Source organism: Triturus cristatus, chromosome 1_2 (assembly GCF_964204655.1).
Source record: "Triturus cristatus chromosome 1_2, aTriCri1.1, whole genome shotgun sequence".
NCBI classification, from domain to species: domain Eukaryota; kingdom Metazoa; phylum Chordata; class Amphibia; order Caudata; family Salamandridae; genus Triturus; species Triturus cristatus.
This window is the reverse complement of record NC_140580.1, coordinates 1,101,297,290-1,101,311,582: the sequence shown is the minus strand read 5'-3', so window position 1 is coordinate 1,101,311,582 and position 14,293 is coordinate 1,101,297,290. Positions and strand designations below refer to the sequence as shown.

The 14,293-nt window shown below is 44.0% G+C and overlaps 1 protein-coding gene across 1 annotated transcript in view; it reads left to right on the top strand.

Moving 5' to 3' along the window:
- Positions 1–14,293, top strand: part of SLC2A8 (solute carrier family 2 member 8) — a 100,878-nt gene that overhangs the window by 45,212 nt on the left and 41,373 nt on the right. The window contains exon 3 of the mRNA XM_085613712.1: positions 2,662–2,868. Coding sequence (XP_085469838.1) covers positions 2,662–2,868 — 207 coding nt within the window. The remainder of the gene's footprint in view (positions 1–2,661; positions 2,869–14,293) is intronic.

Below are 14,293 nucleotides of genomic sequence, written 5' to 3'. Positions count from 1 at the left end.
TACCTAATGTGCATGGAAACCATTTTAGAGAGGAAGCGGCTAGGCTGTGGTCCTGATTAGCAGGGCCACAGCCAGACTAAGGGCAAAAAACAGTGAAACACCAGCAAAAAGTGGGGGTACCCATGTGAAGCAGATCCTACTCTCCCGCAGGGGGATCTAAAGGAGAGCCTGATTTTATTTGGGTCAAGATATCAGATGGAGTCTCCATATCCAAAAGTAGGAATTCCTCCAGGGTGGGACTGGCTCCTCCCCCCCCCCCGAGATCGCTGGTCCTTGGGGAGACAGGAAGAGTACTATAAATGGATTGTATTTTCCCCTGGAAGTAACCCACCAGTTCATTACATTGACCTGTGGTTGTGCCTGAGGAAGTGTCCAGGGGAGTAGACTCCAAAATAGTCTTGGTGATCCGAAAGATTTCTTTAGGTGCACTTGCTGCTGCCTTGATTTTTTTCCTCATAGTAGAGTGACTGTGCCCTTTTGATTTCAGCCGGATAGGATTTAATGGAGTCTCTGTATATTGTTTTGCTGATTTCATTAAAGTCCTTCCTCCAAACCTCTCTAGCTGTTTACATGTCTGTTTGAGTAGTCTGAGCTTAGGTGAGTACCAAGGAGAGGTGTTTTCTCTCAACCTGCTATTGAAGTTTTTAACAGGAATGACTCTATCCAGTGAAGATTCCAACCAAAGATTAAAAGTTTTAGATGATAAGGTAATGTCTGAGTCAAAAGTAGGTTTTGAGTATTTCAGCTCTGTCGACTATGCCTCAGCGGAAAGTTTAGACCACAGACGGGCTTTCTTAGAGCTGTGTTCCTTGGGTTCACGATGAGTGAGTGATTTTAGAGCGAATGGGATCATTAAGTGATCAGACCATGATAGGGCAATACGAGCCTCCACCATCAACTCCATGATATTAGTGAACACAGGGTCTAAGGTGTGACCTTTTATATGCGTAGGCCCTATAACATTTTGTATGAGTTGTATTGCAGCAAGATCTTGTATGAGCTCAAGTGCCTCGCTTCTACTAGGATCCTCAAAGTGTAGGTTGAAATCCCCTATCAGGGTAAAATTACTGGAGAACTTAGCCAGCGACGCTGCAACTTCTGGCAATGAGCTAAGAAAATGGCCCACTGGCCCCAGCGGATGATCAATAAGAATCCCAGAAAAGGTCAGTGTGGCTGAGAGTGTAATGGAAAAGAGTAGACTCTGACAGTTAAGTACTGAGTTGGGTTTGTCTCGACATTTGAAAAGATCTTTATAAATTATGGCAATGCCACCTCCTTTTTTTTCCCCCACGTGGTCTTTGCATTGGATATGCCTGAGGTCAATGTACAGACCACATCAGGGGCTGAGTCCTTATGCGTCCATGTTTCAGTTAGGAATAGGACGTCTGGATTAATGTCCTCAACGAGCATATTTAGCTCCCCTGTGTGTTTAGGAAGAGACCTACAATTAAGGGAGAACATTTTGTAAGTTATAGAAGCCGGGCCCTCTCTATGATTTCCCAAGCTCGTTTCCAAAGTAAAAGGGAATTTTCTGCATGAGGAGTCTCCATTAACTAGGGACAGAGAGTGGAGGCAGTCTCTTTTGCTCAAGTCCCTTAGCTCTCTAAGTTGTGAAGAGGTATATGTGCGTGTTTTGGTTATCCGGAGGGCAGGGGTTCTGGCCCCTGGTCCCGGTCGGGTGCAGACGGGCTCGCCTTGGGCGCGCCAGCAGCGCACGCCAGCTGCGTGCGTCCGAGCGTCCCTCCGGCCTTTCAAGAGTGCTGCCCGGAAGAGCGTCAGCCTGGCCCCGCCCAACCCCGCCTCCTACTCCTGCGTCCCCTCCACACAAACGGAAACTGCGGTGGACTGGAGGGCGTCAGGAGTGAAAGTGCAAGTGCCAATCAGTGCAGGTAAGTAAAAAGTATTTAAAATCCAATGTCTAAAATATCTGCCTCCTAAGTAGAATTAGTTAAAGAATAAAATCGCTAGTCACCCAGCTACCTCTTAGCCAGTTTTGCCGCTAAAATCTTTTTGTTATTACACAGCGTTACAAAAAATGTGCATTCAAATCTACTGAAATATATTTTGAAATGTTTGTACAGTTAATTTACAAGCTATTTAAATGTTCTGTGTTAGAAAGATAAACCTGATATCCTACAGCCTTTCATTTCACTCTTCATACAACACGATTGTCAGGCAGTTCACTTTACAAAACCCTTTAACTTAGCATTCAGAGAAAGAAAAGTAAACGCCAACCTCCAGAATAACATAAGCAGCAAATTGTAAGAAGACATCAACTGACATTTGACCTCTGACCCTGAACGCAGAGCAAATGTGACAAGATATAAAGGCATCTTCATTGCTCACTCAGTTCTGAGTGAACAGAGCAGTTGCTCTTTGTCAACTCTCTAGAACTGGCTTTTAGGCCCTAAAAGTAGCTCACCCTGATAAAATCTGATTTACCATAGGGAGTGAGCGAGTAGATTTTCTTGATACCTGATAATGTATTATTATGATAATGTATTAAAAAAAATTACTAAATTCTGTTTGAGTGTACAGACCTAGATAGAGTGCACTGCAGATATTTATTTTTGTACAGCTCTGACAACAGGAGGCATCTGCCCTCCTCTTTTTATTAATTTTGCTTTTTGTCAGCCTTGTTTCTTTTTATTTCTGCTCCAGTCTATAGTGACAATAGGCGCTGCCATCGGCGGAGTCTTAGGAGGCTGGATTGTTGACAAGATCGGGAGGAAACTGAGTCTGATGTTGTGCTCCCTGCCCTTCATTTTTGGGTTTGTCATAATCATTTCTGCCCAGAACGTCTGGATGCTTTACGCTGGGAGGTTTTTGAATGGATTGGCTAGTGGCGTCACTTCACTAGTTGTTCCGGTAAGTAATATTTTCTTGATTCTCAATTTGTACCAATAGACTGGTATTACAGTATCCATCAGAGCTAATTGGCATTGACATTTAACCAGTTAGACACTGGACCCCAGTTCCAGTGATGTACAGTTTTAAATATTTATCCAGCACACTAAAAGGAAGGTGATTTGGGCACCATTAAAAATGTATTGAACCTACAGACTATGTCTGGACTATTTTCTTTTCCTTCATTTTCTTGAAATAATTAAGATAAGCTTCCATAGAGCATTGCTCAAGTGTTGAAGAAAACAATATTGAGATGGCCCTATTCATAGTTGGGGCATCATTTGTTATGTAAAACTGTAGTTTTCCCCTGGAAAAGGGTTTACTCTTACTAAAGAGGAATTGATTTTGTGATAATACAGATCATATTTTAAATTAAAATAAATAGTTGGTTGAGTAATGCTTTAGTAAGCCACAAAACTGCCATTTATCATTATATTCTGACCTGCCCATAAATCATAAAATCATTGCGCAGATTAGCAAAATGAGATATTTATCATGTTCTGCACAAGCTCTCAATATCCTTGGTAACAAGTGCCCTGACAGGAACTAAGTACACTTCATGTAAAATACATAATATTTGTCTGTATGTTTTCAGTGTCCAGTATTTTTGTTGTATAAACTACATTTCCACCTTTTAAAAGTGTTCTTCAAAGTCATTATTTGTATTTGAGGAACTATCCCTGCATTAAAAAAAATATGTTCCAATTACAGGGAAATGCTTCATTGTAATATGTGCTGTTGCAGGGATTCTGCTTATGCGCAGAACTATGCGCAGGAACCCAGGCCCTCAGTGAATTGCGGTGTACCAAAAACTCACCTCAGAACACAGAACCCCCTATCCGGCCAGCATCAGTGTCCCATTCGTTATCCGAGGTTTAGCTCGGCGGTCCCAATGTATAGACAACCCAGAACAAGCGACTTAGTATATTTCTCAGGAATGGTGGGAATCAGAAACACCTTTTCGTAATTCTTCTCGTACCAGTCCACAACAGAATAAACAGAGACACGGGAAAAGTTTAAAGAGTTTATTTTATAAACCTTGTGTCCTAATATGCAGCAGGTTGGCTAACATTAGCAGACAAACGATTAAAATCAAAACCATCAGCATAGTTACAATACCATAGAAAATGAAAGAAGCAATCATACTAAAATGACAGTGGCCCTAGGCCACCTTCCTTTCTCTAACACACTAATAGTATTATTAGACTAATAAAAGGTCTCTAGGCTTGAATGGGGAACCCCATACCGTATAGATCAGCTCAGAGAGTTCACATCACAGGATCAGCTATGCTCTGCTCCTAGGAACGCTCTTCTTCCGAATGTGTTGAAAACATGTAACACTGCAATATTAAAAGCATTCGACTTTCAGGTATTTGCAGCTGTGTGCGTGTTATGGCTAAACTAGTGGGCCGATCAACCTGAACTCAACAACATGCACCGTCTAGCGACCCAGACTGTTTGTTACACTGTGTACAGACCAAGGTCGCTATTCACTGTTTAGGATGTTAACAACAGACAGTTCTCATGTGAAGCAAAGTCGAGTAAGCATTTCTCAATTTAATAACATGTGACTACAGTGTCGTGTGCAAAAGCGGCAAGATGGCTTTCTAACATTTAACGCGGTTATGCTAACTTAGCGTTGTACATAGGTAGATAACGATCTTCACTACACCCCCCCATGATCGGACCACTAACCACTACGGGCGCACGTGCAAGAACGCAGAGTTCAAGTCCGAGAGAACGGAACCAAGGGCATGAACTATAAGTCCATATAAGGGAAGTGAAAAAGTTCGAAAGAAAAAATCAATGAAAAAGGTTAAAACGCAGAAAAAAAAACATGTAGTAGACCAAAAATCGACGATGGATTGAGGACTGAAAGAAAGCTCAAAAGTTAATCCATCAATGTATAGGCACAATAAGTTGCAACTGCTTCCAAGAGAAAATCATTGGAACGTTCCGCTAAATTATCTGCCATCCAGTTCAGGACGGGGAAAGAACAGACATGTTCTTCAATCACCGGAGCCTCCAGCACCTGGCGAGGACAACCGGGGTGCACCTCAAGATAACTGTTCGTTAAGAAGTCAATCGCCGCCGCTCCGATGTCCCAATTACCAAGAACTCCATGCGCTGCAGCACAGGCAATAATCCCGACACCGGAACAGTTCAACTCGTGGGCCACTAAGGGGCTCATAAGCTGATCATAATCCGGATCAGGAGACACCGGGTTTGACAGACACAAATCCAGAGCCCATTGGAACAGACAATCTAGGCAATTAAAGACAGGCTGCACACAAGTAAAGTAGGCAAACCGGAAGGACAATCCATAGGCCACGCTCAGAGTCGCCAGTGGTAAGGCGCCATAGAATTCAATCATCTGGTTACGAAGATGGTGCAGCCGGGACATGTTGTTGTGCCACGCAAGTTGTGCATCCATAGCGCAAGGCACAGATCAACAATAGTATTCCAGCTACGAGGGCAAGAAGTAAAGGGAGACCTCCGAAGACACTGGAAAAAATAGAATGAAAAAAGGCCGGGATCACTCCAAAAATAGTTTGAAAAGAGGTCACGAGGCCGGAGCCCACGATTTAAAAAAAAAAATGAGCTATGCCACTTGTGGAAGAGGCATTAAAGATAGTCTGTATCAAGGTCCCAAAATGAAGTGGGAGATCAGTATTCAAAAGCGCTTGCACCTCAGTGCGCGTGTTAGCTACGTGAAGGACAAATGTTTCCCGGGACGAAGTCAGAGCGACTTCTTTTTGAGACAATAGAGCCCTTATTCTGCTCATCTTATTGAACTCTGCTTTCAAGGTTGGAATCGAAGGCCATATGGAGACATCCAGCCGGCCATGCGGGGGTGGGAAAAGGACGTTATTACAGCAAACTACCCTCTGTGAGACAGTCACGATGTAGGGAATTCCCACTAGCATCCCACAGCAAGCCTCATTAACAGCAAATAACTACCGTTAGCAAGCAGTGTAAAAGATGGAGTAATAACTGGCACTGGAATCACTTTCAGGACGCAAGCTAAATTAGGGGCATGGACATTACATGCACCATGCAATTGAATGTGCCTACACACAACAGAGTGATCCGGTGCGGAAATGCACTCTTCACTTTTCAAGTAAACCTCCTTGCCGTCCCTCACACATCTGTATGTGAAAGGGAGCGACCAGACTTCATGTAGGAAGGCAGTACCCAACTGTTCGTACCTGCCTAAGGCATAATGTTTCATACACAAACTAAACTTAAACAAGGGAAACGGTAAAGTGATCAACCCATGTACTAGCCACACGGCCGAATTCAATTCGGCAACAGAGAAAGGCAAAGGTTCTAACTTTTCAATGTGTAGCAATGAATATGTAGCATCTTTCATGGACATGAATTGCTGTTTCGCAGTCAAATTAAAGGGAAGGAATAAAGATGAAGTATTCATGTAATCCCAAGGGACTTTCCCTGCCTTCAATGTTTGCAATGTCCATGCAAACTGCATAATAGATCGCAATTGATTTTGACCATGATACAATACAGATAAATCATCCTGCACAATGTCTACCACAGATGAAACCATATTATCTAAAGTATAGATTCTGGAAGACAGGGTGTTAATGCTATTATCTATAACAGCCAATACTTTTTCCATATTGGCTTGATCAATAGCACGTAATCTGGAAGCGGCCTCAATTTGTGACAACTTCCAAACTTCGTTATAAACAGCATACACCCATCGCTTGGGTCTGCCGACTGCAGGACCCTTAACAAAATCATTCAAATCTATTTTGTCATTTAAACGTGCCAAATGGAGTTTAACAGACGCTAAAGTGGAATGTTGCAGCCAAGACTGGCATAACTTGCCTACTGAGTAGGTAGTTACAGTGTGAGAGGATTCAAAACGGGGGTCCAAACGAACCTGTGTATACCCCTGCTTCAAATCCAGAAACCTATGTTGACAGGAGTCCGAACTTGTTTGCCACACCAACCACCCCTTCGGATTCAATGTAGAAATATTGAAGGATGTGTTGGAAACCTGTGTCTGAATGTTCTGTTTAACGACATCACCCATAGAAACACGAAATACATTCGGCACATTAATCACTTCAGTGGGGCCATGAATTTGAAATTTAACAGCATCCCAAGCGATCCCATCACGTACAGGCCAGGCAGTAATGTTCACAAAAGTCTGGTCCCTCTTCATTATGTGTGATGAGGAGTGGGGGGCCAAAGTTCCATTAATTAGTCTAATTGTAGATCGTTCATTCAGGTAGTGTCCATTTATAAGTCTAAAAAACACTACCACAAAGCCAATGGACATAAACAAAAAAACACATATGAGCACCAGCCAAATGCAAGTCCAAGGGGGTATTAAAAAATGTCTCTTGAACCAAGCCACAAAAATTGAAACCTTGGACGGGGCAATGGAAGTCACTGAACGAGAATCAAAAGAGTCTTGTGAGAGGGCAACTGTAGTGGATTGCAAAACAGGCAAGGTAACCTCCGCAGGATAAGCATACTCAACTTCTTCAAGCACGCCACAAGGTGTTTGTGGCAACAAGGGACCAGTAACGGCATGCATCTCGATGGCAACATCAGGCACTATGTCAGAAGCTCGGGCCACAACAGAATTTCTCAGCATCGAAGGGCATGAAACTGCCGGAGTCATACTAAGAAGAATCGGCCACTCGTTGTAGTTTGACATTGTCAATCGAAATGTACCTGTTATCCTTTCGACCAGGAAGAGGAGGTAAAATGACAGTTCTTGTACCCTGCACTCCAAGCACTGGAACCGGTGCACGATAAGAGGGGCCGAACCCCTTCTTGTTCTCCACCTTCTCACGGACCAGATCACCAACTCGGGGTAGCCAGCTGACTACCGGAATCTGAACCTCAGCTTCAGATGAGGAGGGTACGTGTTCCTTCTCTAGACTGTTTCTGGCTTCTTGAAGAGTCTGCAATACAGCACAGTGTTCATCTACGTCAAAGGGTGCGGCTGACGCCGCCATGTTTAGACCATCAAGGTCTGGAACAAACATTTGAACACCAAAGAGCATCATGTATGGGGTCCGCCCACCCAGAGACCTTCTAGGGAGATTATTAAGTGCACGTTGTACGTCATAGAAGTGAGCAAGCCAGTTCCGGCCAGTACCCAAAACTCTGGCTGTCAAAGATTACTTTAAGTCACGGTTCATTCGCTCCACTACACTATTGCCCTCAGGCCGGTATGGAGACGAAAATTTGACTTGGACCCCCAAATTTCTCATGGCCTCTTTGTACGCCTTAGAGGCGAACGCCGGGCCCTGATCAGAATGAAAGGTACCACACGCAAAACTTCCAACAAAGACATACAAATCCTTAATGACAGTGCGAGAATCAGCACTCCTTTGTGGCCACACCCACAGAAAACGTGTGCACGAATCCACTGCAACCAAGATGTATTTGAATGCAGTATCGGAGGTAAAAGGACCGCAGTGATCTAAATAAACACAACCCAATGGTTTACTAGATATGTACAACTGAGTTTGTGGTGGGCGTGCCGCAGATGAAGGTTTAATCTGCTGGCAAATGTCACAATTAAGGACATAAGCTCTGGCCTGTTTGTATAAACCGCACCACCAGTAACGTTGTTGTAGCAAAGATACAGTAGCCACACCGCCGGCATGCGCGGACGCCATGCCCTCTTGGGCTGCTAATATCAAAGAAGGTCTGCAGTCCGCGTTGGGAATCAATCTGTCACCAACGTCATTAATCCTCACTACTGGGACTTTATCAGGACTTAAGCGATAATGGTAACGAGCAGGGAAACCCTTCGGCGGCTTCGTGCCCTGCTCTGTAGCAGCAATAGCTGCCAAGATGTCATCATCGATCTTACTTTTGGATCTTGTAACTGCTGCCACCAACTATGTTGCCACTGCTGTTTTAGCTGCCTCGTCAGCCAAGCTGTTGCCGACAGCATGGACACCAACGCGTTGGTGACCAAGAGTGTGAATTACATTCACGAGGGGCAGACGTTCTTTAAGATCTGCCACTCGAACCCAAAGCAATTTATGCTTAATAGTGCTACCTTTGGAATCATGGTAGTCATTCTGAGACCAAAAATGCAGATTGACATTGTAAGATTGAACACAATAAAAGGAGTCACTCACAATAAGAGTAGTGACTCGGGGATCAGCAAACTCCAGTGCAAGCACCAGAGCACGAAGCTCCGCCAACTGAGCGGTACAATCACCCAATGACTGCGTGTGCACGACATCGGACAGGAATTCACCATTTACGAAAGTACCAACTACAATTGCGCAAGCTGCTGAATAGGCGTGCTTTGATCTAGTTGCGGGTTCCACAGACCCGTCAGTGTATATGACACAATGGTAATCCTCGAGCGGGCGCAAGGACAGAGAAGTCGGATGAACGAATTCATACTGCAAAAACTCCTGAGTCTGAAGTGCTGCGTCAAATATAAAAGTGACATCCGGCGAGGTCAAGGAAGTAGCCCATTGTATCCACCTCGGATGCAAAGCTTTAGAATTCGGTACACTCGCTTTCGTCACTGCCTCTAGAGCAGGATATGGTGTAACCACCAACATGCGTTTCCCTTCCGACAGCGCTCGTTCTTTCAGAATCGCCATCTGCACTGCTGTCAGAACTTTCTCGACAGCGGAAAAACGCAGTTCAGCTGAAGTGTACAAGTGAGATTTGTAAGCAATGGGGACGGTGTCGCCCTCATTGAACGTTAAGTATGTGAAACCCACTGCGCCGGGCACTATTCTTATGACCAGGTTAGTGTGGTTATCACGTGTCAGTAAGTACTTAGAAGCAAGAAGATCAGCTTGCAATAGCTGCAATATAGCTGAATGCTCAGGCAGCCAACAGGATTTGGTAAAAGTAGGTTGTACCAAGGCGTAAAGCGGCTTGATACGCTGGGCATAATCCGGGATATAAGTTCGACCGAAATTCAGAAAACCCAGCAGGGATTGCAATTTCTTCAGTGAAGTAGGAGCACGGAGGCATGCGCACTTTTCTAGAAAGTGCGGAGCCAATCCTCGACCTTCATTGTTGAGTTCGTACCCCAAGAACAACACTGTATACTCTGCTATGTGCGACTTCACAAAATTGAATTTGTAACCGAAGTCCGCAAACAAAACAATAATGCGATCAACGCGCCGAAGATGCGGGTCTAACTTGTCATCCGTGAGATAAATGTCATCCACGTACGAGTACGCATCCGGGTCTATACCCTCCAAGAGGGAGACCACGCGAGCGGCAAAGACTCCCGGGCTGTTATTGTAGCCCATTGGTAATCTTTTGAATTGTTTTTGTTTGCCACCAGAGGTGAAAGCCGTCCACTCACTGCTAAGAGAGGACATGTTATGGCTGTAAAAGCCATTGGAAATGTCAAGTGTGGTTTTAAACCTTTTTCTCACGAGACTATCGATGAGAGCCGAACTGTGGGTGTTCTGTACTGCACAGGTCCGGCAATGCGAGTTAAGGTACCGGTAATCCAAAACTAGGCGGTACGACCCGTCAGGTTTCGTCACAGTAAATAAGGGATTATTCATAGGTGACACACATGTTTCGATTACTCCCTGATATTCCAATTGTTCAAGGATAGATGCTACGTGAGATATAGCTTCACGACGCATGGGGTATTGGGGTTGTGGCTGGGGCGTAGTCCGCAACGGAATCTCATGGCCGGAGGACAATTTATCCCAGCCCACCTGAGTCCGATATAACGCAGGCGCTTGCACCTGAGCCCATTCCCCTGCATACTTATCAGCTTGGACCTTAGGCACTGTGTGCGCAAAGGACGGGAGGATCACTTCCTCCCCTCTAGGAGCAGCCAAAACGAAAGCCGGGGGCCAATCTGCCTCCGCCAACAGAATATCATAGGTAGTGGTCAGATTATCCCAAAAGAAACCTTGAATTGTACGTCGTATGTCACCTTCAATGTGAAGGACTATATTATATAGTCTATCCGGGGGAGACACACGAGTGTCAGCAGTTTCAATATTCAAGAATATATCAGTTGCTGTCGCCACCAGATATGGACGCATTGCTTGTCGCACTACTGTAACTTCCGCCGCGCTGTCCAGCAGTGTTAGCGCCCATGTTAGGTTCTGAAGCTGCGTCCGTACCATCTGAGGCATACCTCGCTGTCAGAGCAGCAACTTTCTTCTTCTGAAACGGGGGTCTTTGACGTGCAGAGTCTTCTTGCTTGCCTTTGCTGTCAGTCTGTCGGGACTGCTCACGTGCTTGCGGCGCACCCCGACTTTTCCCAGCGCCTCCGCCACCGGATTGCGAACCCGATGTTTCCTGTGAAGAACGAGGAGAGCGTTGTTCAGAAACCTGAAATCTATCAGGTGACTTAATAGTAGCACGATCGCGCAGATCATAAGTGCGTTCACTACTTGACTGAACGGGAGAGGCAGGACGGGACCCCTGTTTCTGTTGCTGTTTCTCCTGTTTTTTCGCCCTCCAACTTTGTTTAGGAAAGTTAGGGCGCTCGTCCTTACCAGACGAATTTGCCTTTGTCTGCTGAGAATCAGGATTTTTCACAGTCGGCTTAACCCCTAAAGCGCTACGACCAACCTGTTTATAGGCCATCGCGATAATTTTCGCGAATTCCCTCGGCTTGTCGTCTTCGTCCACTGCGTCCAATTTATTAAGCACCTGGAACTGCATAGCATCCCCTTTGAGGTTGCCCAATATCATGGTAGCAACCACATCAAAGACACCGACAAGCCGCATACCTAATTCAATCCGGCCAACACCGGCCACGTGGCCCCTGGTATTGACAAAGGGCCCATTCTCGCCGGTGTTACCGCATGGGGAAGGGCGCCATTAAACCAAATGTTATGCTGCCAAGCAGAAATAGGAATTTCTTGAGTCTTATATGGCGTATAGTTGGCTGGAAGCACCGTGGGAGTGTAATTATGGTAAGTATCATCCTCCTCACTTATGGCCGGCAAAGTAACCCAAGAGTAGAACAACTCAAACGGGAACAATGCACCGGCACTTACTACAAAAATCACAGCCATACCATCGTCTGACACCCCATAATTCGCCAGATGACGTTTCAAGGGTGCTCGGCTATGAGCCGCAATCTCGACCGCCATTAGAACTCCAACAGTAAATCTACAATAAATCAGTAGCACCAGGGTTCAGATTATATAACCTTTTTAATGATCAAGCTTGAATAAACCTATTTAGTCGAAACACAGGTAGGTTAAACCGTCACTCCCGTTATCCGGAAACCAGAGCGAGGGTGTTGTGGACTAATACAAGCTCTACTAAAGCGTCTCAAATCAATAGACCAAACGTTAGGTGAGCCATGTTGCAGGGATTCTGCTTATGCGCAGAACTATGCGCAGGAACCCAGGCCCTCAGTGAATTGCGGTGTACCAAAAACTCACCTCAGAACCCAGAACCCCCTATCCGGCCAGCATCAGTGTCCCATTCGTTATCCGAGGTTTAGCTTGGCGGTCCCAATGTATAGACAACCCAGAACAAGCGACTTAGTATATTTCTCAGGAATGGTGGGAATCAGAAACACCTTTTCGTAATTATTCTCGTACCAGTCCACAACAGAATAAACAGGGACACGGGAAAAGTTTAAAGAGTTTATTTTATAAACCTCGTGTCCTAATATGCAGCACTTTCGCTAACATTAGCAGACAAACGATTAAAATCAAAACCATCAGCATAGTTACAATACCATAGAAAATGAAAGGAGCAATCATACTAAAATGACAGTGGCCCTAGGCCACCTTCCTTTCTCTAACACACTAATAGTATTATTAGACTAATAAAAGGTCTCTAGGCATGAATGGGGAACCCCATACCGTATAGATCAGCTCAGAGAGTTCAAATCACAGGATCAACTATGCTCTGCTCCTAGGAACGCTCTTCTTCCGAATGTGTTGAAAACATGTAACACTGCAATATTAAAAGCATTCGACTTTCAGGTATTTGCAGCTGTGTGCGTGTTATGGCTAAACTAGTGGGCCGATCAACCTGAACTCAACAACATGCACCGTCTAGCGACCCAGACTGTTTCTGTTACACTGTGTACAGACCAAGGTCGCTATTCACTGTTTAGGATGTTAACAACAGACAGTTCTCATGTGAAGCAAAGTCGAGTAACCATTTCTCAATTTAATAACATGTGACTACAGTGTCATGTGCAAAAGCAGCAAAAGCGGGAAGATGGCTTTCTAACATTTAACGCGGTTATGCTAACTTAGCGTTGTACATAGGTAGATAACGATCTTCACTACAGTGCGATGGCACATTCTTAATTCGTGACAATATATCTAGGAGTTTAATGTTAAATGACCTATAAATAATTCCAAACAACCAACAGCATTTACATTAATGCAAGCATGTATGTATATATATACATGTATGTATATATGTACGTGTGGTGCTTTTATTGAACTAAAAACTCATATTTCACTGGGAACTATGAAATACCGAAAATATTTCACACTTGCCTGTTAAATACGTATTTCATTATTGGATGACAACCTCCAAACAATGTTGCCTAGCCTTAACATTTCCCGGCCTTCATGGATTTCATAGGTTGAAGGACCAAATTATGCAGCAAGAATGAAAATCAGGAGCCACATTTTTATTAGTATTTTTATCCATTTGTGATAGAAAGAATATCTTTGGTGAAATCTGCAAATAATTTGGCACATTCTTTGTTAGTATTATTTTTATCCATTTAAGGATGAAACAAGACTTTCAGTGAAATACGCACATTTCGCAATTTATAAGGTACATCATGTTGCAAATGCAATAAATCCATAATTATGTGGTAAATAGTGTAGCCACATAATTTCCTGAATCCACTGACCCACACCCCATTGGCCATTATTATATTGATAATTTATTTCAGAAAGGTAAACAAAGCTTAAACATTACGATTCCAATCAGTGCTCATTGTTAGCTGCGCATTCAAGAAAATAATTGTTTCAAGCTAACCACACAAAAATAAACATGTAATCTAAAAATACATAGCTGTTATCATGTGTAATATGGTGTATATTGGCATTCCGGGGTTCTGATGACGTTTACAAACCACTGTGACTTCGGCCTCATGGTTTAAAATGGCCCCAGAACCCCTCAATGTTATATTGCACAGTTAGCCATTATATAGTTTTACAATTTCTCCAAACTTTCGAAGGAAACAAAATGGCACTTGTGGGGGGTACCTTTCCAATTTTATTTAACAAAAGTATCCAGTATCTTATATTATGCTTCACACTCCTTGTGTAGCAGATGAATACTAGGAAATGTAGTCTCTGATTAATCAACTGTGTGATAGTAGTGCAGTGTTAAAGGAAATAGCCTGAACTAAATTATATACTTATCCATCATTATATCTACCCTCAGT